At 44.5% G+C, this 26,407-nt stretch overlaps 3 protein-coding genes and 2 long non-coding RNA genes across 10 annotated transcripts; 3 read left to right on the plus strand and 2 right to left on the minus strand.

Moving 5' to 3' along the window:
* Positions 1–156: 156 nt before the first annotated feature.
* LOC125976957 (uncharacterized) lies at positions 157–3,955 on the plus strand. Its single transcript, XR_007484525.2, has 2 exons — positions 157–285; positions 2,063–3,955. It is a non-coding gene; the product is annotated as an uncharacterized lncRNA (long non-coding RNA).
* LOC125976931 (copine-1) lies at positions 3,387–18,493 on the minus strand. Of its 6 annotated transcripts, none has more exons than XM_049732960.2 (16): positions 18,336–18,493; positions 7,675–7,803; positions 7,267–7,446; positions 7,079–7,153; positions 6,936–7,007; positions 6,731–6,814; positions 6,539–6,628; positions 6,363–6,461; positions 6,201–6,287; positions 5,983–6,042; positions 5,765–5,898; positions 5,586–5,640; positions 5,266–5,320; positions 5,026–5,159; positions 4,724–4,960; positions 3,387–4,652 (listed from the first exon to the last, which is right to left on the minus strand). In XM_049732960.2, the coding sequence occupies exons 2-16, from the start codon at positions 7,801–7,803 to the stop codon at positions 4,539–4,541; spliced, it is 1,605 nt and encodes a 534-aa protein (XP_049588917.1). In that variant the 5' UTR covers positions 18,336–18,493; the 3' UTR covers positions 3,387–4,538. The 6 variants fall into 6 exon arrangements, with proteins under 6 accessions (XP_049588917.1, XP_049588916.1, XP_049588915.1 ...); XM_049732959.2 differs by lacking the exon at positions 18,336–18,493 and adding an exon at positions 8,258–8,425 and having other exon boundaries at positions 3,387–4,649; XM_049732958.2 differs by lacking the exon at positions 18,336–18,493 and adding an exon at positions 8,258–8,425.
* Positions 8,504–10,536, plus strand: LOC125976960 (uncharacterized). The gene is made up of 3 exons (XR_007484528.2): positions 8,504–8,630; positions 9,966–10,012; positions 10,187–10,536. It is a non-coding gene; the product is annotated as an uncharacterized lncRNA (long non-coding RNA).
* A 210-nt stretch (positions 18,494–18,703) lies between the features above and the next one.
* On the plus strand, positions 18,704–21,730 carry hgh1 (HGH1 homolog (S. cerevisiae)). Its single transcript, XM_049732990.2, has 10 exons — positions 18,704–18,863; positions 19,229–19,338; positions 19,402–19,540; positions 19,748–19,885; positions 20,072–20,223; positions 20,294–20,394; positions 20,602–20,700; positions 20,764–20,855; positions 21,011–21,133; positions 21,411–21,730. Exons 2-10 carry the CDS (start codon positions 19,229–19,231, stop codon positions 21,546–21,548), a joined length of 1,092 nt encoding a protein of 363 aa, XP_049588947.1. The 5' UTR covers positions 18,704–18,863; the 3' UTR covers positions 21,549–21,730.
* Positions 21,731–24,094: 2,364 nt separating this feature from the next.
* wu:fb55g09 (uncharacterized) lies at positions 24,095–25,188 on the minus strand. The gene has a single exon (XM_049733002.2). The coding sequence runs from the start codon at positions 24,756–24,758 to the stop codon at positions 24,213–24,215; it is 546 nt and encodes a 181-aa protein (XP_049588959.1). The 5' UTR covers positions 24,759–25,188; the 3' UTR covers positions 24,095–24,212.
* Positions 25,189–26,407: the final 1,219 nt, after the last annotated feature.

Consider the following 26,407-nt stretch of genomic DNA (forward strand, 5'->3'; position numbering starts at 1 on the left):
TTCAGACGAGCAACATTGTCAACCCGTTCTGCCTCTTAAAAAATTAGCTTAGTTTTCATGAAAAAATGTAAATGTTTACATTACGTGACTGTTTGCAGTCACACTGACGTCACGCAGCGTCTCTGGAAGACATCCGTCATACACGATGAGTGAGTGTGTGTGTGTGTGTGTGTGTGTGTGTGTCGGTGCCATTGGAGATGAAGAAACCCAGGAGTTAAGCTCATTTTGGTGTCCGCGTGCACATAAAAATGTTATGTAACCAAGGCTGTCATGATGGATTACCAGGTAGCGAGTGTGTGTGTGCGTGTTTTGCAACTGAGTCAGAATTTCAACTAAAAAGACAATCACAACATGAATTTTGAGAAATATAGAAGACACTTTTTGGAAGGCTTTGATGTTTTATAGTTTTGTGACCCATTGTCTATGATTTATTATCTTTGTTTAATAATAACCTATTGTTCTTTTATGGTTTTATCACCCATTGATTTGTGATGTATGACTCATTGATCTTCCTTAGATGATTGTGCTCGCCCCTCCCCTCCTGTGTGCCCATGATTAGTTTGGTTATTCTCACCTGCCTCTTGTTACCTGTCGTGTATATAAGTCCTGTCTGCCCCTCACGCCCCTTTCGGGTCATTGTGTGTTGTTGTCTTGATGTCGGTTGGTTCCTGTTGTCTTAATGTCTTCTCTGCCTTTGTTTCGCGTCCCTGTCGGTTAGTCCTTTTGTTATTTCGTTAAGTCGTGTCTGTTAGTTTGTTTTGCTGAATTAACCCTGGTCCGAGCTGCATTTGGTCGCCCTGCTCCATCTGATCCGTGACAGTTTGTAAAAATTTTGACTAGCATATGCACAGATTCCAGTTTTACGGTCCAGAAAGCTTCAAAGTTATGTTTAGGGGCCCCCTATCGCCTCTGAATGATCTACGCAGCTAACTCGACACAAAATGACCAGATGTAGCTACTACGAGCTAAACTAACCAGTCAGCTATACTGCCAACAAGATAGCTAATCAATCAACCAACTAACAAGCTGACCAGCCGACCAACTAAAAAGACAAAACAAAAGCCCGCTAAATAAGCAGCTGGCAAGATATCCGACTAAATGGTCAACAAGCCAAAATGTCAATAATTTAAAAAAAAAAAAAGGGAAATAGGTCGCTTTTTTTTTTTTTTAGACGCCTCAGCCTCGTTTTTGCCTTTTTTTTTTGGGTGAAAATGGGCCGAGGCTTCAGACCCAATTTATTCTGAAAGTAGAGCGGCAACTCATTGTTATCTGAATTTCGTTGCATATTATCGCCTCCTTGTCTTCCCGTTCGCTCTTTTCAACAATCCCCTGAGAGCAAGCTCGTCGTCCGTCAAATCACCCGAGACTTCCATACTGACGGGATTAGCTCCATTATTGAGCTTTTGCAGGTGCGTCTAGTTTTTGATGGCACCAAAGAAAGGGACAAGTGTGTTCCCCCATTGTTCTTTACTTGACTGATTTCCTATGGGAACAGCAATTATTGAGGAAGAAGGAGCTTTCTAACCTTGATCAATTATTGGCTTTTGGTATATCAAGCCTCCCTTTGGAGTTGAAAACAAATCAACGATTGATCGGTTAGTTAGTTAATAGCAATAGGGCGTGTGTCACACCATCTGATTAAATTAGACTCATGGAAGCATGATGAGAAAAATCTTTACTAACTTACTACGTCATCATAAGAAGACAATGACTTAGTCCATTTCTTAGGTATATGCTATATAGTTGGATAGTGAGTCTGTGAGGTCCGGCAGAGAGTCAGTTAAGTCGGTTGTCAGTTACTCTGTGGGTTAATTGATTCGTTTGGTAGTCCCTTTGCCTGCAGTCCAGAAGTCAGTCATTGTTGCTTTGCTGGTTAGTGAGTTGTTTGGTCAGTTGGTGAGTTCTGTCAGTTAGGTGGTGAGTCAACTAGGTAATCAGTCAATGCGACCTTCAAAGACACATTTTGTCCTTCGTTGTATCGATCGTGATGGTAGATGACGTTCCAGAGCCCCGTAGAGAAATGAATAGTCGTTTCTTCTGTCCGTCATCCGTCTCATTCCAGGTTCAGTGGCTGGTGACGGCGTTCCCCAGGGATCTATCCCCCGACATGTGATGGAGAGGCAATCTGTGGCAGCGTTACCAGCGTTTCATTGCTGCACGACGTCATTGGATTCCCTCGTTAAAGTGCCAAGTGCAAGGCAAGCTTGCATCAGCTTAATCGCTCCGACTCTAAGCTGTCACAATCTTTTTTGGTCAACTTTAACCAGTCCGGGAGTGACAAATAAACAGCTTGAAACGAGCAAACTTTGCCTTTTCATCTGAGAATTGTGAGATGTTACGTAAATTGTCTTCAGGTAGAGGAGATGCAAAGGCATACTTCAAAACGAGGGTTTGTGTTTTATCACATTTAAATGAATGTGTGGGTCAGCTCAAATTACAGAGTAAATTAACACAGTATGATAACATCAAAAGCTGTTATGGATAGCTTTCGTCCGGTGACGCCGCTCGGCAGCCGGCTTGTTGTGAGCAACTGGATTGATTTTCCGTAGCTGGAAGGCCCCCGCAGCCAGTTGTGAGTTATGACGCTTCAGAAGGTATCGATCACGATGCCGGCGACGTGATTGAAGACGCCTCCCTGACATCGCCATGCCGACCACGGAGGTACATTGTACACCCGGCCCTGCTACTGGCTGGAAATACTTGATAGCCATCACATATGTGCAGTTTAGGAGATTGTTGAAGGTCAAAGTTCAAAGGTAGCCAAGTCAAAACAAACCCCATCGAGTTGCGCCTCAAATTGAAGGTTTTGATGAAAGCTTTCGATTTCACTCGTTACTCAACGTCTGAATTATGACAGAAACAAAACCATTTCCAGGATTGCAAACACTGTGAAGAAGCGCTTGACCCGAGTCTTTACTGCCCCTGGTGGCGGACAAGGGGAGTTGCAACACACATACATAAACGTCATAAGAGGGACAGTAATGAGGAGATGGCCTATCCAGTTGGTAGTTTGCGTGAAACCCTTATGAAACCATAAAAGTCCAATTTGAAACTCAAACTGAGTCTTGTTTAAAACGAATCCTAACCGTCTTAAATCTATGATTGAAAAGCTTAACCATATTCCACCATTGAAATTGTACTTTAAACGCCTAAGCCCTATTTGAAGCATTGATTGTACATATTAGCGCATGAGTGGGTGCTTCGAGAATTTGTTTACATCACACCCTAAAAGCAAATTCGTGTCAGCTGACACGGGGATGAACCCCCGTCTGACAGCAGCTGCCTCTTGGAGACGGTCACCATGGAAACGTGTACGTCATCTTTTTTTTGGGCTTCCACTTAAATTATTGAGGGCTGCTTTTGGGGTGAGAAAAAGAGTCCAAACATTCTTGTCATTTTTTCCTCCAGCATTATTGCTTTATTGGGTTCATTGTTGAAGCATTCTTCATGCAGGACATCACCTTAGAAGTTGTCTACAGCCAGCTGTGTCATTGTAAATTTACATTTGGAGCCACACAGAGCGTACTCTCTTTGTAAGATTAAAGTTGGGATAAAATATGTTTGGCATTAAGCAGCAGCAAATTCGTTTTTTTTGGCACTGTTGTGTTGACGCGTTTGTGGGTTGTGTTGAACTTGCGTTTTAAACTTGAGCATTTTAACAAAGGCACTTGGCTTACATTCGATCGTCCACTTTTGTTCGTTTTTGTGTTTGTGGCAAAAACACTAATTGTCACAAAACAACGCTTTCTGAAATATTTACTGCTACAAAACCTATTACTATTTTAAGGCATTAGAAATAAGGCAACGCAAATTGTAAAGCTATTAAGTTTTAGCTAACAAAAATTCCAGCATCGAGTGAGAATATGAATCAAAAAGATGACTCCATAGGTGTGCGTGGTGTTGACGTCAGCTGCATAGTTAGGAGGAGAAAAAAAATGACTACAAATACTACTTGTGCATTTGAAGCAAAAAAAGAATGTGTCAAGTCGCTCAAGCCCTAGTGCGTATAAAAGTATGCAACGGGCCGTGGTCCAAGAGTAGCTATTCGTACGAAGGTGTATGAGGACCATACTGAATATAATGAAAATTAATTGCAAAATTAAAATAAAGTGGCTGAGGGTAACAAATAGATTGCGTTTAGTTTTTTTTGTGTGATCTCATTGGTCCCAAATTTCTTTGGACAGATTTTTTTTTTCAAAATTAATCAGGCTATGAGATTGAGAAGGAATTTCTGAGAATCTGTCAAGACTCCCTGCATATGCATGTATTATTTTTTTTGTGTATATTTGAGAGACCTTTTTTGTCTCGATCCTCCACTTATTCACTTTCTTTCATGGGCGTTATTAGGAAGCATCCGTTATTTGTGAATTTCAGGATTATATATGGTCTCAGCGTATTTCCTTTAAAACATAACAAAAGAAATATGTAAAAAAGCAAACTTGTTCCTGGCCTTGTATATTGGCCATCACTTAAGCGCAGTCGATTGGTCCGTTGTGGCGGGAGTGCTTGGCGGCGGCGGAATGTGGCACGTTGGGCATTCACGCTTTGACGGGGGGCTTGAGTGGCTGCAGGCCTCTCATTTTGAAGTAAGACACCACTTGGGTGGGCACTTCGGCCAGCACCGCCTGGGCTAAAGTCGCCTGGGGGGCCTGCTGAGACAAAGTGGATCACAAAATTTCACTTCAATATAGTAGTTCACCAGTTAAGGCATGGTTACACTCACGTCTTTGAACTTGAGGAAGGGGACAAACTGGACGATGTCTCTGGCGACGGCCTCTCCCACCGTGGACCTTAGCACGCCGTCGTCTCCGTCCAGCAGCTCCATGGCTTTAAAGTCGGCCGGTCCCACGCCCACGATGATGATGGACAGCGGTAGGCGCGAGGCGCGCACGATGGCATCCCGGGTCTGGTCCAGGTCGGTGATCTCGCCGTCGGTGAGGATGAGGAGGACAAAGTATTGCTGCGGACAGGAGACGCCATCAGTCCACGGGGATTCGACGGCGCCGCGGGCCTTTTTGTCCTTACAGATGCGCTGTTGTTCTGGGCGGCGCCGGTGGCGATAGAGGCCACGTGATTGATGATAGGGGAGAAGTTAGTCGGCCCGGAGAGTCGGAGTTGAGGGAGAACCATCCTGTAGGCCTCCACGATACCCTGAATGCCTGAATGAAGTGTTTATTTTTTTTTATCTATCCGCTGTGCACAACATGAGAAGTCTTATTTACGACTCGGCTATTTGTTGGCATTTGCGCAAAATGTTGTTGGTACCTTGGCAGTTAGGGTTGCTCGGGTTAAAGTTGAGGGCAAACTCATGATGGGCGGCCTGCGGGAGCAAGAAAGTCAACACAAATGTATTTGCATCATTGACATACAATTTTGTTCAGTCTCGCAAAATCAGCCCGTTTTCGTGGAGAACTCGAGTAATCAGACGACGACTGAAATCAGTAGATTTGCATGATCCTAAACAACCACCCAATGATCAAAATGGTTGATTCATTTGATAAATGAATCTGGTTGTCAAATAATTGTTGCACCCATTATTTCTTCCTTTTACAAAAAAGGACTTGCACTTTGAAGTTAGTGAGCACCTGGTAGTCAGGAGGAAGTTTGGCTCCAAAACCAAACGCAGGGAAGAGTTTATCACTGAAAAAGAGAGACCAAAAAAAATCCATTAGCCAAAAGGTAGACACTAGCAATGTGTCCATGTTGCGGAATCCTTCCGAAACCAGTCTGCCAGATGGATTCAACAGTCAAAAGTGGTACTGACGTGTCGTAGTCTTGGACGACCTGCCCCACCGACCACAGGGCAGTCAGGTACTGGTTCAGCCCATCCGGACTCAGGTAGTGGAGAGAATTGGGGGAGCGAGGGTCCCCGTTGGAGCCTGTGAAGTCGATGCCCACCTAGGCACGCACACGCAAAACCCGAGTGAGTAGATGCATCACAACACGCTGCGTGCAAGACTGAGTCGGAACCAGCGCCCTCACAGTGAAGTTGATCTGGCAGCCGCCCATCACGTAGTCCAGGAAGCTGTGCTGCGTGGCTAACTGTGACATCACAAACAGGAAGTGTAGAATAACTCACGTTGGAAATGTATTCAATTAGCAAACAGCGTAATGTGATTGATGATCGGAATTAAATTGAAGCGTGGAGAGAACCAGATGCTAGCGGAGATGAACAGTACGAGTGAATCAGTCAGTGGTACCTTGCAGCTCTTCACCGAGACCACACCCGAGTTTTTGTAGCTCTTCTTTTTTTTCTGCTTGTCTGGATGGATGCAATCAAAGGCTACCTGTAACAAAGCGGGAACAAAATGCAGATCACTAGGAGTAATCTTGAGGTCCGCCGTCCAAATCTGCCAACTGACCGGTGAACCGGAGGCGGCCTTCTGCAGCTCCGACACTTTGGTGGTAAAAGAGCCAATGAGGTCGTGCGAGCCGTCGCTGTCGTGATCCGAGCAATCCACCTGAGGGCGACAAAGGGCGCATCAAGGGCGGCGGGGCGGGGCGTTGGCTGAGCAGCCGCGTTCCAATTGGCTGGAACCTTGAGAGGCCTTTCCAGATCGCTGCTGCAGAATGTCTGCAGAGGGACGGTGAACTTCTTCCAGCTGGGATTCAGGTTGTTCTTCACCACCTACACATGACGACAGAACAGACATACACACAAATGCAGTCATTTGTCAACAATCGTTTGGCAAAAACATCTTCCTCCTCATCCATCTGAGCATGCGCGCACCTCTGTTCTGTGGACCAGCTGCCATTTTCCATCATCTCCTTTTTTGAAGAACTCCAGGAAAGGGTCCGACTTGCCAAAGGTGTCCTGAGCACACGTGAAGACAAGTATTGACTCATCATTCTTTTATATTGGACAAGGCTCTTGCTCGAGTCTTGCTTTTTATTTTTACTTTGGTTGCCTTTGTGAAACTAATTAGGCAGTTTACCTTCTTGTCCAGATTTTTAGCCTCCAGCTCCAACTGAATAGATCGGTTGTCCTTTATCTCCTCTGCGGTGATCTAAGCATTAAAATGTGATACTGTTAGATTAAATGATAATATATTACAGTATAGACGGCCTGCCTACATACCGTAATGCTTCCTTTGCCAGCAGGCTTCCCTTTCTTCAGCTGCAGTGGTCTGGTCAGAGTTTTACTAGAAACGATCTGGAGCAAACATAAGACACACGCAGACTCACAGATCTTCCTCCCTTTCAACATGGCGGAAATGTGGAGGGACCGGCGTCAGGGTTCCAACATCTCAACTGATCTGTGTTTACCTGTCCCAGGGTGAGTTCCACACCTCCCAGGTAGTCATCGTCGCCGAGGTCTCGGGACGCGTTGTCAATGTCGTAGACGCCCAGTTTGAGGTTCTGCACGGTCTCAAAGTGGTAGTCCAGACGTAAGCGCTGACTGAAGGATGGACTGGAGGTGTTCTCAATGCGCTCGGTGCGGCCCAGCTAATGGGAAAGAAGAAATGTCGAGCGATGACAAAGACGCAGACGACTAGAATGTGCACAAATATCACTTTAGTTCATAAATTAAGATTTAATATTCTTGAAAGTAGTTTTTGGCTAGATAACAGCTTTTATTTTTGATTTATGAATTAGAATGAACGTGAAGGTGTTTCCAAATTTTTGACTGGTAGTGTATGCCTGAAGGCGAACGACTCCTTTGATTTGAATTACCTCAGTCCAGCTGTCTTTTCCGGAGCTCTGCAGCAGCACACATAGAGGATCCGACTTTGAGCCTACATCTTTGTCCAACAAGTTCGAACAGGAGACAGTCAGCTCCACCTTAGACACACAGTCTGCCATCTGTGTCAAAACACAATTTAAGAAACTTTTAGGTTTTATACAACACAAAATCTCATTCAGTCAGAGACCAAACAATCCATATGCTGTTATCAATTAATCATTTTTTAAGCACCGTGAAGATTAGTTGTGGAAGTGCTGAAATGCACGAGTCCGGCGAGAATTACGAAATTCTGCTATTACACATGCAGAACACGGTCACGCCCCATTACGGAAGTGGCATTTTCGACATTTTAAAAAGTAAAATAAATACATTCAATCCGTTACAAAAGCGGCGTAGAGGGGAACTTTCACACACATTTAACTTTAACATGCGACAACAATTAAGTCATAAACCGGAGATAAGTATGATCATCATTTCTTTAGATCGAGTCCATGATTAACAAGGGCGTAGAGCACATGAACCTGATGCGACAAACCATCAAATTGTCTGTATGCAGAATAAACACACAATTACCTGACTTAACTTCAACATAAGTTTGGATGTATTTAATTCGCAAAATCTACAATTTTGATCCAAAATGACGAATGTGCTGCCAGACAGACCGACCAGATTCACATAAAAAGCTTCAACCAGCCAGCAAATTCTTGTTTTGATTGGACAACAACTTAAACGAAGCGTCCTCTTGATTGGACAGAAAGGAAAATCGTCATCATAAAGGACAACTTCCGGACTCAGCCATTCAAAATAAAACACATAGCACAGCTCAACCAACCATCACCGACATATACTAGGAGGTCAGACAATTATGCTTATCCAATTAAATTATTAAACCGGGGGAGTGGTAGTACGTTAAATATGAATAAAATGATATCCTCCGTCCCACGAGGTAAGCATAATATTGTAATTTGACTTCTCGCTTCCCTTTGTACACCTTGTGAAGCGTTTCCTCCTCCGAATCACGTGTAAACAGCGACGCTGTATTTTCACTCAGTGCTAAAATGACAACAGATAAAAAGTCAGGAACATACAATAATACGTGCCGCTCCACTCACAAATGTGCCAAACATATTCCGAGCCATTAAACTGAAGGGCATATAGTTAAAGCGGATGGAGCGCACAGCCAACTTCCGCAAATCACCGTATGCTTCCCCCCCCCCCCCCATTTGTTTTTAATAACATCACAAAAAATCAAAGTAGAAATTCATTTTTTTTTCAGCAAATGAAAAAAATGCTCACTAGACCTATATCAAGAAGCATCCACTTCCTTCTGTGCCCCGACAACAACTGTTTCTTACTGGTCTTTAATTATTTTTTTGTATATTGAAAGGGTCAACACACTACACAGCAACGCTTGATTTAAAATTGCAATCTCCACAGCATCAATACATCTGAAGTCGTTCTAAATTAAACCTTGAGGTCTTTGTTTTATGCATGCCGCATTAAGATTTTTAATGTAAACACATCTAGTCAGACATCAAGACAAATATGAACGTTGTGCATCAAAAGTGACAGCAGCAGCAAGACCCCACATTTAGTGAAGCCATCCTACAGACACTCAGCCTGGTAACTATTTTTCAGATTTTTTCAAAACGTAGTCCTGACTCTTCAATCAAGCCTGTTGACAAACCACTTGAAGTGCGTCTTTCAATGCAGGAAGAACGGGGTCACACCAAAGAGGGTTAAAAACAGTAATACAATTTCGAGAATGTTAAAATATTACATAAATTAAAATGTAATATTCTGAGAGTTAAGCAACAATTTAAAAGGAGTAATATTACAATTGTTAAATTCGTTGCATGCTGAAGTTATCTCACAAGGCTCCAGACTTTTTTTTGTTTACGACTAAGGAAATATTCAGTTCACCCCTTTTCACTATATTACTAATAAACAGGATAAAGAGTGGAGCCAAAATCTGGCAGCAACAAAACACATTCGACAGTCAAATAAATAAAATCTGCCGATTTACTTACTGGTCGCACTGCTACGAATAGATGTACTGTCTGAAATTCTAGAAGCAAACTCGACTAGAAGTTTGGAGTCCTGCACAACAATATTACGGTTTACCAACTAAAACCTGGGATCATATTAAAGTAAAATAAAAGTAATAAGAATAAATTATGTGTATATATACAAATATATTACATTTATCAATTAATCTATGAGGGAAATCTTATTTTACAGGAAAAATTAAACGACTGTAATTGAGTCTATCTTCTTTTAGATGACAAGAGTTGAGAGATTCTTAAAGTGTGACAAGTTCCATCAATGGTAGACAAAACAACCACTATTAGCTGTATTTCATTCTTGGAGTGCAATACATTTTATTTGGAATATTCCCGATTCAAGCGCTGCATTGCAACGATATTAAACGATGACTACTTAGGCCTACTGTTGGCAATTCACCATTTTTGTTCCTTTCTAACTTCCCCCTTGTCATTTCAGTGCGGCCCCAAGACTCCTTTGGGTTGTTGTCAGCTTCAACAAGTTATTCCAAAAAGACATCAAGACAGCGGCAGAAATCAGCGAGTAATGGCAAAACAATGAGGAGGAGACGAAAGAGCAGCAAGTCGGCAGGGCACGGACAGCGTCCTCCTGTACATCCTTTTTATTATCCAAAAACACAAGTATGTATCAAGCACGTTGTGTGAAATCATGGTAACATGTAAAAATATCTCAAGTCCAAACACATACAACGAAAATGCTACCAAACTAAAAATCTGCCCACTCAACAGTCCTCACATCTACTTTGTGTAGGTCATCATCATGTATGTTTGGGTCTCCAAACACAGCAACATCATCATTGACAAAAAAAATATACATGTCATCAATCGATCGAACATGTCTGGCATGAAAAGAGAAAGAAAAGAAGTGTGTCCCATTTCACAGCATGGCGGTATGTTCATCGACGTGCCGGTACACCAGAAAAAAAGCACAGATGACAGTTGGGATCGCAAAATTCAAGCAAATGGCAAAGTTGGAAACTTTTTTTGAAGGGGACAAACCAAAAGATGGAAAAAAGAGAACCTTCGTAGGGCGTAACCGATTTAGATTAGTTTTTCCCGACACAAAAATATGTCATAAATAAATAATTGTTTGGTGCCTTAAGACTTACACCACTACAGAGATGAATTACAGGCAAAACAAGACTTTTTTTAATTTAACTTGGCAGAGCAAAATCTGCCAAAATCTGGGGTGGGGGGTGTTGCGAGATCATCGTTGAGATGAGTTTAAAACTTCCTTTTAGACCATTTTAAAAGAGCTAATATCGCCCGATAAATCTGATCCGATGGATGTTGGCGTACAAGAAGTTTGACTTACAACCCGACAAGGGTTTTTACAGTTATGAACCGGCGCCCGGCGATACAAATTCAAATCATTGTATGTATCGCAAATCATCTTTCTCAATTTCTGGTGAGGCCAGCCATGTTTGTACAGTATAAAAAACAGATATACGGCTCTACAGCACATTGATATAGTTCCGGCTTCTCATTAAGCCGCAGTAACAGCCATTCTTTGCAGAGGATAAAGAATAGATGCTGGCGAGTACTTTTTTGTCCTCTCTGCGCTGGACATTTTAACTTTGAGTCAGTTACGTGGTTGCTTTAAACAGCACTCGTCTGTCAAATTTTTGCTCAGTTGAAACCAAAGAGGTATCCAAACGTTAGCCCCTATCTGCCAAAATTCTTAATATGAGTCACTCATGTCTCAAGGCAATGCCATTTTCATTTATTACCTTCAATTCCCATGAATTCCAAAGGACAGGTACAATTGGGGAATATTTCAATTTGTCTTCATACTACTGGAGAATTGGCAAAAATGGCCACCCTTTTGCAGCTAACTGCAGTGACAAAGCATTAGCTGCTTTCCATCATCATCATCATCATCATCATCATCATCATCATCGCGACGCAGGAGCACAGAAACAAAAAAGCAGACCTGTCATGTGGAAAAAGCAAAGCACAACAGAGGAGATCATTGTACTCAATGATGACAGCAAGGAAACAATCTGTAACTCATTTTACCACAACGACGACGACATGTAGAGATATTAGCATAGCAACACAGGATGTAGCGGCGTTAGCAGAGCAGCCGCAAACGTGAAACAACCTCAGCGGGGGCAACAAGATGGATACATTGAGGTAGCAACATGGGTGTTACCATAGCAACAGAACATGATTCAGCGTTTTGCCCAGGCAAAACATGTCATTGTCGTAATCATCAAGTGAGTGCCTTCAAAATGGAACATACAGGGGGTTGTGTTATGCTTTCAAAAAAAAGTTGTGGGATAGCATTTACTTACAGTAAGACCCCTTTCGCACTGAGATGGTATGAGCTGGTTTAGAATTAGTGGCAAAAATTAGTACTAGTTCTCGGGTGTTTTGCGAATTTGAACCGTTAAAGCGCTTGGAGCTAAAACAATCATGAAAATGGGCCCAGGCTTGCAGCATCTTCTATTGGCAGGCCTTTGCCCAAACTGTCCATTGGAGCATTTCTCTCGTTTTCCATACGGGTTTAACTTTTTGTTTAACCGGATATTTGCCTCTATGTGCCGCCAGAACAATCTGCCCCAGGCTCTCTCAGACAGTATCGCTAGCTCATGAAACTACATTTGAAAGTCCTCATCAGGCCAGAGTGCTGGCCCCTCACTGATGTCAGCACTTTTGGCTGGTCAGGGCAAACCTTGGACCAGCAAAACACATCAGTAGCTATCTCCTTACATTGTCATCTTGGGTGACTTTGGTGTATTTTATTCAGTTAGTTACATGTTTTTGTCATTTTTGAGATGATGTTTTGCCTCCAGATGATGTAAGCTGTGTGCTGTTGAATTGCATTTTTGTGGTCGTATCACAATTACAGTGGCCATCAATACCAAGTAGCAAATGCATGAGTCGCCACTGGCAACCAGTCAACAAAAAGACAGCAGATTCTCGCCACCAGTACCCTACTAGAACCAGCTCAGCCTGAAAGGGGAATATTTCAGTCAGTCAGTCAGTCAGTCTGCTTCAGTTAGGGTCTCAGATTCCTCAACCCAAGCTAATTTTGACTTTCCGTGCGCCAATGGGCCGGTCGTTCAGGTCCATGACGGCAGCGGCGGCCTCTTTTGGGTTCTGGAAGGCCACCATTGCCTCGCCGGTGGGCAGGCCTTTGTCGTTGAACTGCAAGCAGACGGATCCTGGAAGCACCTCATAGCCATAGAAGAAGTCCATGAGCTCGTCAGCGGTGACGGTGAACGGCATGTTCTGGAGCTTGACGACGGTTGGTGCGGCGGCAGAGGGAGCAGAGGAGCGTTGACTGTTAGGGTTGTTTGGTGCTCCGGGGGGAGTCGGGAGACCCTCCGCACCTGGGTTGAAACCCGGAGGTCCGCCGGGAGGCGGGCCCCCTTGACGCCCCTGGTTATTGTTGATGGGGCCAGGGCCGCCTCTGTTTTGCGCTCCTCCGCTTGGTTTCCTGTTGCTGTTGTCAAAGGGCACCAAGCCTCTGAGTCCATCCTGACCAAACATAGGCGCCCCTGCCGCGCCCGGTCGAAAACCTGGCGGTTCCAGAAGGGGGGTTCCTTGAAGACCCGCAATTAGCGGCGGGGTGACGGCAAGATTGACTTCGCCGAGTCCTACTGCCAACGGAGGGAGGGGAGGGGGGCCTGTCACACCGTTTCCAGGAGTAGAGAACGGGGGCACGAATGGGGAACTGTTAAGGTTACCCATCGTATTTCTGAGGAAGTTAAACTCCTCGCCGCCAATCCCTGTAAAGGGATTCATGTGGGGCTGCTGCTGAACCGCCTGAGCCTGCAGGAGCTGGTTCTGGCTCTGCTTCTGGCTCTGTTGTTGGTTCTGGTGTTGATTTCTTTGGCCCCTCTTGTTTTGGGGTGGGGGGTTTCTCTCAATTTCCTTCATCTGCTCAAAGGTTACGAGATGAACGAACGCATCACGGCCGTTGAGCTTCTGTCGGTGAAGCCTTTCCGTTTTGCGGGCGTCTTCCTCGGTCTGTAGCTGGAAGACCGCCTGCCCTAAACCATTGCCGTGGGCATCGGTCAGGACCTTTAGCGTGTCTTCGTAAATCCCAATGCCTTCCAGGAAGGCACGGACGTCCTTCTTGGAAATATTGTAAGGGATGTTGGTGATATGTGCACAGTTCCTCTGTGTTTTGTGGCCATCCTGGTTCTTGCCGTCGTTCTGCATTGCCTCACGCTTACGAATGGAGTCTATCTTTTCCAGCATTCCCTTGTAGCTGATTGGGTGTACCTGGATGAAGCGCGGTCCCATGTATTGCATGTGAGAAGCCAGTGCAGCTTTGTAGTCCTGCTCCGTTTTGAACTCCAGAAAACCTTCTCCTGTGGCTTGCCCATTGGGGCCATAGGCAATGTACATAGTGTCCTCCACCACAGACAGATTCTTGAAGAACTCTTTGATCTGTTTTTTGTCAGCCTCGTAAGGGAGGCCCTTTAGGTAAACGCAATACTCTTGCCGATGTGGCGATCTGGACCTCCCTCGCTGATCACGGCCAACATCGACGGCTTGACTACGGCGTTGGTGCTGGTCTTGCGGGTGAATGTTTGGTTTGGCGCTATGCTGAGGAGTCAGGCCCATTGTGCTATGATTGAGGTTTGCCCACTGCCTCTCAGAGCCCGGGGTGACCTCAATGAACCTTTGACCCATCATGCCGCCGCCTCGCTTCACAGCTTCAAAACTATCTTGGGGCACGAAGAATTTGACCATGGCTCGGCCGGTCGGACGACCCTGCCCGTCTCTCAAAAAGCGCACTCCGTCCACCCCCAGACCCCGGAAAAACTCCCTGATCTCCATCTCTGAGCAAGAGAATGCGAGGTTCTGCAAAAGGACAAACAACTCATCTGGACTGGACACGCTAACTCCTGTGGCTGCAGCGGCCTTCATGTGAGCCTGGAGTCCCAGAGACGCAAGAGGGGAGAGGGGGTTGAACAACATTGGGTTTGGGGCACTGAGGGGGAGGCCTGCGGCAAGTCCTCCGGGCGGGGGCATGGTGGGGTTGAAAGGTGGCATGTGTGACAGGTGAGACATTGGCGGTACAGGAGGTCCATGGGAAAGTTGGCTGACAGTCGGGACAGGGGGTAGGGATGACATGGGAGGAGGAACTGTGGCTAACGCGGGCATCCCCGACATGGAGGGCATGTTGGGCATGGGGGCGATAAGCAGGGGACCCGCGTTGAGCGAGGTCAGGGCCGTTGTAACAGTGGGGGCGGTGTTGTAGGAATGAGGAAAGTTGGGCATCATACTCGCCAGGCTAGCCGCGGCTTTGTGAATTGGGGTCTCTTGTGAAGAGGTCGCAGTCACCACAGCGGGAGTGTTAGTGAAAGCGGGGTTTCCATGGCTACCACTTCGCCCCGCTGCGGCCGACTGGATCGCAGGTACGGCTGCCACGGAAGATTGGCGATTAGCCGCCGTGGGCGTGGCGGTTTCAACCGCACCCGTGCCGCCCTCAAACCTCCGCCTGCTCAACTCAATCATGTTCTGCATTTCCGTCTTGCTGCTGAGCAACAATGACACTTTGGAGCCCTTAATGGACCCACCTGTGCGCATCATCCCCAGCCGAGCGTCCTCGTCGGTGGCAAAGACAATGAAGGCCTCGCCATGCTCGCCACCCACGATGTGCACGCCCCCATCAGGGATGGTGAGGCCAGAGAAGAAGTGCCTGATGTCCATGGTGCCGGCCACTATGGGCAGACCTTGCAGTCTGATGACTACCGCCATACTGACAGCTAATCAACAGGCCTACAACCTGGGGAGAGAGCAACACTGCCGTCAGATAAGAAGCAAAGTAGACCAGACCCGTGGTTTCCAGATGCCCGGCAAACATGGTATGACAATGCAGAATTTGGGGGGGCACTCTAACCAAACATTTGGAAACCAGCAGTTCTGTAGCGAAGAATGAGGGGTGAAAGAGCGAAACATTTGCAGAAGAACAAGAAACAAAGCTCAACTCCAAGCCCATCTTTAACACTTGAATTTAGACTACTACTTGGAGAGTGATGAGCTCAAGCTTCCAGAACACGATTAATATCCGACAATAACAGTTTGAATTGGTATACAGAAATAATAGAATAGAATAAATGTAGCGGGACAAAATTGTGCCAAGATCATGAGCTAACGTGCTAAAATGTGCCTCATAGTTATTCTTGGTGAGAGGCTAGCTTTAAGATTCCACTTCTCTTGGAGAAGCTTAAGTGACCCCGGTTCAGCCTAATTTCCCAAAAGCCTCCCGCTTAAATCTAAATCCCAAGCAAAACTGTGACGATGTAGAGAATGGAGAAGAAGAAAAAACACAACAAACAATAGCTCATTTCTCGAAGAGAACTTGAGAGAAATTCCTCAAAAACAGTAAATCACTGCAAAAAACAACATTTGGTCCAATTGTCAAATGAGATGGGAACAATTGCGATGCTCCTCAATTGGCTTCATAGTTTCGGGCTACCTAGGATGCGGGCGTTCTGCTGAACACCAAAACACCTTGACAGTCATACAACCTAAACAAAAAACCTCTTTTCTCAAGAACTACAAATGCATCACAGTAATTTATAATAGGAAGCCACCATATTTAAAAAAATTCTGCAACAGCACACATGATCATAATACCACAACAGCAGAGCACTACCAGAGAAACGGCAGAAAAACAAAGAACACATCAGACACATCATTGACCAAAATCGCGCTCCATTGTTAGCATGAGCAAACAAACAGCCAGCAAAATACCAGCAGCTCAACAGCAAAGCACACAGCAGCGCTATGACATTGCGGACAAAATCCTCAGAACACAGCTCAAGAGCACTACCAACCACATTCAACAAAATGATACACTCAAGCTTCTTGAATTTAGAGCCAAAGTCAAGGAATGCCCGTACAAATCATGCCATCAAGACACAGAGTTGTGAGGGATGTTGACCAAGCCCGTACCTTTAAGAGGCTAAACTTATCTGGAATTGCCCAAAAAAAACCTGTGGTACCTTGACTTAGCAGTCAAAATGGGTTAAATCCATGCATTTTAAGCCAAAGCCCAAAGTCCATGTCCCGTCCTCGTAAGCGTACAACTCCGGGCCAGTACAGAATCAGTTATTATTGTGCAAATAAAAACGAACAAAAATATGTTCACATGGTCAGAACTCTTAACAGGTACTCGACTTGTGTTTTTCCACTTCTTACTGATCAAAATCAAAAGCAAGCTTCATACATATATATATACCCCTGAGCAAGTGAAGTGAACAAATTGTTAGATATGCAAATATGCATTAAACTGGCAAATTTCCAAATATTCTGTCAACCACAACTTTACAGCCACGTTGCACCACGCAGCACGGGACAATCCAAAGAAAAAAGCAGTCCACAGCACATCTCGGCGGCCTTCAATCGGGGGTAGCATGGCGAGAGCAGTGAGGGCACATAAAAGGAGACAAGAATGGTGCAACTCTAAATGCAGCAACACAAACAACTAGTGCCCCCTTTGGTATCGGTTAAACCCCACCCCAGGTACTTTCTCTGGACCGGGTACCACCAGTCAATAGCAAGAAGAGCCAAGCAGTCCATACGAGGACAGTCCGCACTGGAATCATAAACCATTAGGTCACCCTTGTGTGCTAAAGTCAGCTGGACCACTTGATGGTAATGTGACTTCAATTAAAAAAAAAAAAAAATCAGCAACACCTCTTCAGAAGCAAACCACAAAATGTTTTGCGTGGGCACCAGACCAAAGTACATCAACCAGTAAGCACTTTCAGACTGAAAAAAAAAAAAAGAAGGTAAGCATCCGGTGTAGTGAAGAGAAAAGCTTCCATAATAAATTGCACAGAACCCAGCAGATAGTAGACACACATGATCCTTTTAAATGGCCAGGAAAAGCGCATTCATAAGACACAGCAGATCATTGGGAGCACAGCCAGCAATAAAACATAATGACCTCAGCCTCAAAACGCAGCAAATGTCTCCATTTTGGTGTGTAAACATACACAATGTGGGTATTTGTTTGGATCCAACTCATTCAATTACACCCACTAAAGCAACAACCTAACATGGGAAGTTTTTCGAGCATTTATTCAATTTTACTTTGGAAAAAAATTAGGCTCAATCCATCACCAGCCTCCTTTTGCTGGCAGATTTGACGTTACCAACCCTGTGCTGTGCAAGAAGCTAATAAAAAAAAAAAACTTGGCTTATATCCTTCCATCACTTTAACGACACACTAACATCGGGTAATTAACACAATAATAACACAACAATGACGACGTGATAGGTATCGATCTGAGCACGGCTACTTGAAGTACTGTATCATCCCGAACGACGAATTAAACACGGGTTTTTATTAAACTAAGCATCATTATAGATGACAAGACAGTATTTGGACTTTATAATACTAATAATAACACTAGTCAGAACTAATTTTGATAGAATCAAATCAACGTAAAAAAGCATGCGACGCCCCATTAGCTACTTAGCTGTTAGCCAAACCTCTTTTGTGTGTGAATGTGTGTGTGCGTGTATGGTAGCGGACCATAGTCGCAATTTTTCGGCGTCTTGTGTCCTAAATCTTTTAGCACTTGAAGCATTTTTTTTCTTCTAGGAATTCTTACCGAGGAATCTGTCAACTAACACACTCAGGTTTGATTCATGCACCGACGTCTTGGTTTCTCACTTCAGTCTGCAAAATAAAATGGCTTTGGGAAAAAGCTCGCTGGCTGATACCGCAGTGTCTGCTCACGAAATGTCGGCGGAAACAACGCGATATCTTACCGCGAGAAGCTAAATCGGCGTATTGTCTCCCTCTACCGTGCGAAAACTTTGAGTGAATTACAATGTGTGGTTGGAATGAATGCTTAGAGCTCTATGAAGACAGTTTTAACTAGTAAAAAATATTTTCTGGGCCACAATAATACAAAAGTCGTGATTATTCTGCGTTTTGATTTTTTTCCATCCGCGGCTATTTTTTTGTCCAAGTGGGCTTACCGTAGAAGCTTCCGTTGCAGATATGGTTGCCGGAAGCTTTTTTGGTAGCGAAAGCGGATCCCACACGTGAGGGTTGTAAACACGCGTTACATTCGGCGTTTTAAAGTGACGAATAACGGGCAGAATGAGATCAGCGGCTGTCTAACAAGTTGAAGGTAGGTTATGGTTGTGAAACTGCACGTTCCACCATCGCTGTCCAAGTGACGCTTGTCGCTTTTCCCGCGGTGCAAGTTACCGCTAACTAAACTAGCATAAATACCAATACTTCTTACGGGTTTTCCTAATATGATCGCAGTCTCGTTGCTGTCCCTAAATTATTTACTTCTTCTAGATAAAGTGTCAGCAAAATCAGTAGGTATCTTAGAAATCATTTTTTATCTCACAAGAATGTTTCAAAACTGAGTGGAGTTAACGTACACCCCTCAAGTGGAGGAAAAAAAAAAAAGAACGTTGTAGATTCCTCGTTGTCACTCTCGACCGAATTTCAAGAATCAAAATTTTATTTTGTGCTTAATTGAAGATGCTGAGCGATTCTGAGGCCGCCGAGCTGCTCTCCTTCCTGACGCCTGCGACACGGCCCGATGTCAAAGGTCACACCACCAGCTACATCCTGGGCTTGTCAGGAAACAGGTGAGTGTCAGTATGGCGAATGATGATCAGGATTTTGCCATCAAACTATTCTGTTTTATACAGAGATGGCTGCCGCTTCCTCCGCACCAAACCCGACCTCATAGCCGCTCTTTTCGCCCTGACGTCTGACCCGTCCATCGCCATCGCAAAGGACTGCTACCACATCCTGATCAATCTGTCGGCTGACGAGACTCTTCACCAGGTAACAAACGGCGATACATGCCGTTGCGTCCTTCAAAGATACATTCGGTTGACACAATTTTCATATTTTTGGTTCTAAACACCAACCACAAAATAAAATCCAGCTCCAAAGGCCATGCTCCTTCAAGGCACACAACAGTGTTTGTGACTTTTGGCTTTTCCCCAATTTATAGTAATCACATCACAAAATGTGTTTGTACCCGGTCAGGTGTTGCTGAATGACATCGGCATGGTCCCCACGCTGGTCAGGAACCTCAAAGATCCGCAGTACTACTTTTCTGACCAGATCTGCACCATCCTCTCCAACCTGACGCGCCACGAGAAGACATGCAAGATACTCTTCAAGGTTGACCCCACTGGGCGATTTACAAACACCTTCAGCTCGGATGACCTTGCCCGTGACGTCAATTATATTCATTCCAGATTTGAAACTGTCACTATTGAAACAAAACCTGTTCAGCAGACTAAAGAGCCAGCTGTTAATAGAGTAATGGACACTAAAGGTAAAAAAGGAACGCTGGTTGTTTTTTAGGTGCTCCAAGAGGAGCTTGGCCTGGCTCGGCTGGTGGACATGTTATGTATGGAGGCTTACAACCCCCACGCCAAGCTGCACTATCTGGCTCCGCTGCTGTCCAATCTCACGCAGCTGCCTGACGCCAGACGCTTCCTGATGGACAAAGACAGGTCCGTTGTGTTACCCGCGTGCAAGGCAACTGCTATGCATGTGGGGGGAATTGATTTGTGTGTGTTGCAGGTGTGTGGTCCAACGCTTGTTGCCCTTCACACAGTTTCAGGCGTCTGCGGTGCGGCGTGGCGGCGTCATTGGCGTCCTGCGCAACTGCTGCTTTGACTATGGTGAGAAGCTGTAGTTTCAGCATGAGAGATGGCAAATATTTGTTTTCAATGCTACAAAATAGTCGAGAAGGGTCCGTGGATGTGCGGTGCCCACCTGTGTTTTTATCTGCCCTTGAGATGTTGGGACTTTTTGAGTCGTCAGAATTCATAGTAGCAGAAGAAAAGTGATTTTTCCTCAGTTGTCGTCACATGATTGTTCTCCTGCAGCCAATCACGAGTGGCTCCTCAGCGAGCAAGTGGACATTCTGCCCTTTCTGCTGCTTCCATTGGCCGGTCCGGAAGAGCTGAGCGATGAGGACAATGAAGGTTCAAGCTCCGACTGGTCGCATGTGTTGTGGTGATGATGATAATGATGTCATGGTGGTGTAGGTCTGCCTGTGGACCTTCAGTACCTGCCCGAGGATAAGAAGAGAGAAGAGGACCCCGACATCAGGAAGATGCTCCTGGAAACGCTTATGCTGGTAACAAACAAAATGGCGTGCATGGCAAAAGTACTCCCACTTTATACATAAGCGGGACTATTGAGATTTGTGTCAAAGAAAACTCTGGCAAAAGTTGAAGTGCTGATTCATCTTGCACCTGTGTTCTTCTCACCCACATCCATATCGTCTGCTAGCTGACGGCGACTAAAGATGGCCGACAGACTCTGAAAGACAAGAACGTGTACGTCATCATGAGGGAGTTCCACCGATGGGAGACGAACCCCAAAGTCACCAGCGCATGTGAAAAACTGGTTGAGGTACGATCATTTTTAGCTCGAGGGACTGACGAGTGGACGGGCCAGATTTAATAGGAGATGGGACTTTTTTTTTTTTTAATAGCGCCTTCATAGCGGCTTTCTCCATAACAAAGTGTACACCTGTTAACTGAACCCCCCTGGCACCCCATCAAAAGCCAACAGTCTGAAACTTAGCTTGAAAGTGAAGCGATTTTGAATTGGACTGGCACATTGGCAGCTTTTTTTTTAATCTTAGGTAACTGAATAAAATAAACATTTCTTTGTGGACCATCTGCAGGTGCTAATTGGGGACGAGCCGGAGCAGGGCATGGAGAACCTGCTGGAGGTCAACATTCCGCAAGATGTGGAGGAGAAACTGAAGGAGGCAGATGCCAAGGAGCAGCAGGAGCTGGAAACGCAAGAGGAAAGGACATAGAAACAACAAAAGGCGGAGCAGACGGAATAATGGCAATTATGAAAGATTTTCATAAGCACGTTTTATAATGCGGCGTACGACCAGGAAGTTGCACGCTTCCTAAGCACGCATCTTTAATGATAAAACCGTGCCGAAAACAGACAATTACGATGAATAAAAGAGGCCATCGCCCATTCATCCACTTTCTATAGATTGCTCATTCGAGTCGATTATGTTTTAGTTCATCACAATGCAGGAAGGATGCGGTTGCCAGGTTAAGCATGCATAACTCAGTTTAGCCAGCAGAGGACGCCACCGCTTTACCCATTTTGCTCTACTTGACATTTCCTATCGTTGTTTTTGTTTTTCTAACTGCACATTTCCGTTTTTTTTGTTTTTTTTTTTTATTAAAGTTCCTCACGTTTTCATTGCGACAAGCTCCCGGAACCTCAGTCGTTTGTATGCTTATGTGATGTCATTACCAGAGCCACCGAAAGCAAGTCTTTGTTGGAAGTTCAGAAAAAAGTCTGTCAGTCTGTCTGTCTGTCTGTCTCTCTCTCTCTCTATCTATCTATCTATCTAGCTATCTGACCTTCAAGCAATCGAGGGTGAGAACAGAGCCAAATATGAGTAATAACGATAGTGACTTATTTCTACACACGATGAGACCGATTTAAAACCCCACAGAAAGCAAAATAGAGAAGCTCACTCAAAGGTCACACTGTAGCCAATTAGCTGCTGAGGTTACCATATTCACTCCCGTCTTTGGGTCCTCAAGGCGCACGGCCTGTGTGTCGGCTACGTGCTGTACGTGACCAATGAGACGCTTAGATTTTTTTGTTGGTGTTCTCCGAGGATTATATCTAGTTATTGTATGTTTTTATGGAACTAACTGTAGCTCTGTTTGAGTTTATTGTTGCCAGTGTCATGGAGAATTAATTAGTCAAAAACTTCCCCTTTCTGTAATTACTTTGCTCGGTCCAATTTAAAATGATTGTAAAGTAGGCTACCGCACTCAATGCAGCAAGACAAAATGCCTCTCTTAAATTACGCAATCTTCAAGTTGACACACACGAAAAAAATAAACCAGATTTCGTCTCAGTTGCATGCCACGACTGTCAATCAATTTGTTTATCTTGGCTCTGATTGGCTGTTCTCACAAGGCTCCACCCCCTGAGGGGATTGCTGTACTTTTCCACTCCAAGTGAAAAACTATCTCCAGTCCACTTCTCTTCTTCCTTTTCCTCCCGGCAACACCGAGCACAACTTGTCTGATTGGTAGCTGAACAAAATTCATTAGCATGTTATTTACTTTTGTATCATCAAGAAATGAAAGAAAAAGAGACACTTCTAAGTCAGTGGTAGAAAGGTGGGGAATTGTTATATAAGTGATGAGTAAGCAGCGTGAAAGCAGATCAGGTACTTGGCTGGTAGAACATCTCCAACATCTTGCCGCACATATTGAAGCATCTGAGCTTTCTCTGGAAATAGAGTGAACCAGAGAGCAGAGCCAACGGGACCTGTAGGACCAGCATAAAGTCACACATTGCAAACACTAAAACTGCAAACACACCCTGCAGGTTAGCGTGACACCTCATGTGCTTTCGTGGGTGTAATGTATTACCCACTGTATAATAAAATATTAAATATTTTTAAAAAAGAAAGGTTTCTGACTTCTTTCAGTGTTCTGACACTTTTACTTTTATCTTGTAAAACATCTATTAAAAATAAAAATAGCCATCTCCATTTGGGCTAAGTTTAGGCTTTTTTTTTTTTTTACTTGCAAAAAAGAGCCCCCCCCCAGTATTTTCACTTGGTTTCCCTCACCTCAGTTCATGTAATGCTGCAACTTTTTTTCTTACACGGCTTTTTGGCGGCTTGATTGTGCAAAAACAGCTACTTTTATTCATTTTTGTTTTTTCTCTCCTGTTAAAGGGCATCAGTGGATCACGTGCAGCCAGCTCAATGCTGATTGGCCGCTTGGAGTCACACCCACCTCAATGTGCGTGTGGGACAACAGTAGCAGCAACAGTAAACCAAACGTCCATTGTTTTATTTTTTTCAATAATCACATTTATTTTGCATGTGTACAACCTACAGTGGATGTATTTTTCCTTTTGTTGCATGATTCCATCTCGATTCCTCAATATTCCGTAATGACTTTGGCAAGAGCGGGTTGTTGAATTTTGACAAAGTTCCACCCCAAAAAATAAAACGCCCACTGTGAGGTTTTTTTTTTAATGACATCAGCATGAACCTGACACAAAATGTCGACTGTTAATGATGGAAAGTTCTACTTATGTGTAAATGAAGTTTGTCAACAAAGACCAAGATGGCCCCCTAAATAATGCCAAATCACAATATGTAGGGTTTCACTGTACTGTACAACAAAAAAAGTAGCGAGCATAAACCTACCATTAAAATTAAAATTAATAGAATCGCACAAATGAAGCCACTTAACTCAGCTCAGTACCTAGATGCCACGAAACCAACACTCTTATTGCTTTAGCACCAAAACATCAAATAAGTGAGTTTCCCACCAAATAATAATAATAAAAAGCCAAACCTAAATTTCTTAAATTTTAATTTATTCTACATATTGTTTTTCCAAGTGGAAATCCAATGTATTGTACAAAACACCTTTTTGTTGACAACTACTGAAAACAAAAACACAAACCTACACTTTTACAACGTCAGAAAGTCACAGAACTGTGCAAAGTCCCGTTGCATGAAGTTGTGGCTTTGCAGGAGGTCGTCCTCGGATGGGAAGTACTGCATGCTGTCCTCATGCTGGACCACCTGGTCCTGCCGCGTCCCTGTTGCCGCTTCAGGTGCTGGTTCCGAACCATCTGGCAGCGCTCCCCTGGCGTTTTCCAGGGCCCCCAGGTACGAGTCCATGTCGGTGAGTTCCGATTCGCTATCGGAGCAGCTCCCACCGGTGTCGCTGCCCACGGAATCGGAACGCATGTGCATCATCTGATACTTCTCGTGCATGAGGAACTGGTTGGTGTTCTTGGGGGCGCGCATGCCCCGAGCTCGCTTGCCTTGGACGTTGATGGGCCGGAGGCGCTGCAAAGTAGTGCTGCTGGTGGGCCTCTGGAGTCTTGCGTGATGATGATGAGGATGCTGCTGCTGCTTCTTGCGTCCTCTCAAACAGACACCGACTGTCTTGCGCTTCTCGCTGCGGGCCCCCCGCCGAGCTTCTCGCCCGCACACCTCCCTGGAGAGCATCTTCTTTCAGAGTGAAACTGCTTTCCTTGCTCACATCCTCAACAAAGAGGACTTTTTCAGTGTCTCGCCGACGACCCCCACCGGTCTACCTTTTGACAATTTTGTGGCTTTTCTTCTTGACGTCTGGCTTGGGCCGGCGCATAGCCTGCTCGTCTTCACCTCGTTTGCCCGCTTGCCTGCGAGCCTTCTCAGGCTGCGCGTCACGCCCTCTTCGGCCTTCGCGACGCTCGTCTTTCACCTCACAGGAGCTGCGCGCAGCGTCGACTGAGGTGTTTTGAAAGCGAGCTACCAAGTGGGCGCTTTAATAATGTCGAGGTTTTTTGTTTCTCTGATGGGTTGGGTTTTTTTTTTTCATCAAGTTTTGGTCTTCGCGGTATGACACTTTGTCCTTCGCTAAGCATTCAACTAAACTGTCACTTCTACAGAGCTGAGAGGACAAATAAAGGGGTAGAACGATCCACTGGTGGACTCCAAACGGGGGTGCAGCTCCACTACCTCCCTCTCCTGTCTTCTCTTTTCCTCCTCACTACTACCGCCGCTTCATATGTATAGTTACGTTTGGTAACTTATATCTACGTCGTAATATGAAGTCTTACCACGTATGTATACGTTTGTTTACGTGCTAGCGTTTACGATGGTGACCCATTCATTCACGCAAATGGTTCAATCCGCTTCTGAAACTTGATCCAATTCTGCTCTCATTGGAGCCCCGCCTACTTCCCGATTGACACCAGCAGCAGAGTCACTGTCCACATTAGGGACGCTTGTTTTCCCCAAGAAACTATTTTTAAAAGTATGTTTTCATGATCCTTTTTTAAACCATATTTCATAAAGGGGGAAATTAATTACTATTTACATGCGAGAGCGTTACATTCGTGTTTTGCTCGTCCAGATTAATGTAACAATTTAACAAGATTTGCTCTGGCCAACCAATCAGTAAACGGAAAAAAATGTACATTTGAAATTTGATTGGATGAAGACCCAACTACTTAAAGTTCCATAAACGTTCTATGGGCGAATTCTGGCGAACACTGTTAAAAAGGTACTTAGGAGCATTGGGCGCATGCAGAAACATGTTTTTATATAATGATTTGGCCTGTGTGTATCAAACTTGTCAAGTGTATTATATTCAGAAATAAACTGTGATTTTGCGGGACCAAGGGAGTAAAGTTAATTGAACGTGAAAGGGTATTACACATTTTATACTCATCATTGCCTTCATCTCCATCATTCAGTCACATGTGAAGCGTATTATCTTCAGAAAGAAACTTGCAACTGTGATTTTGCAGGACAAAGGAAGTAAAGTTAATTGAGTGTGAAAGGATATTACACATTTTATACTCGTCATTGCCTTCATCCTCATCATTCTGTCCCATGCAATAGACTACAAGATATTTTCTAAACGACCAATCTGTGAGATCATGAAAGGATATCGCAATAAAACGTCGGTCCAGTTCATGACCATCAAGTATGAACGTGGTGTTTAGCGACCCTATGTGGCTGAAATGCGTTTTACATATACGAGTCAAACCTGAGTTATTGTGACCTTATTTTGTTGTGACTGGCCACTAGAGGGCGTGGTCATTTGCAGTTTACAAATACTCGATTTGTAAACGAGTATTTACAAATTAATTAAACACGGAAAAAAG

This window comes from Syngnathus scovelli, chromosome 11 (assembly GCF_024217435.2).
Source record: "Syngnathus scovelli strain Florida chromosome 11, RoL_Ssco_1.2, whole genome shotgun sequence".
Classification (NCBI taxonomy): Eukaryota; Metazoa; Chordata; class Actinopteri; order Syngnathiformes; family Syngnathidae; genus Syngnathus; species Syngnathus scovelli.

Bases quoted from the DNA above. Each gene is read 5' to 3' on its own strand.
- wu:fb55g09 (XM_049733002.2), bottom strand. From the start codon at position 24,758: ATGCTCTCCAGGGAGGTGTGCGGGCGAGAAGCTCGGCGGGGGGCCCGC.
- hgh1 (XM_049732990.2), top strand. From the start codon at position 19,229: ATGCTGAGCGATTCTGAGGCCGCCGAGCTGCTCTCCTTCCTGACGCCT. The intron at 19,339-19,401 runs GTGAGTGTCAGT...TGTTTTATACAG, and splicing joins CTGGGCTTGTCAGGAAACAG to AGATGGCTGCCGCTTCCTCC. The intron at 20,224-20,293 runs GTCCGTTGTGTT...TGTGTGTTGCAG, and splicing joins TTCCTGATGGACAAAGACAG to GTGTGTGGTCCAACGCTTGT.
- LOC125976931 (XM_049732957.2), bottom strand. From the start codon at position 15,468: ATGGCGGTAGTCATCAGACTGCAAGGTCTGCCCATAGTGGCCGGCACC.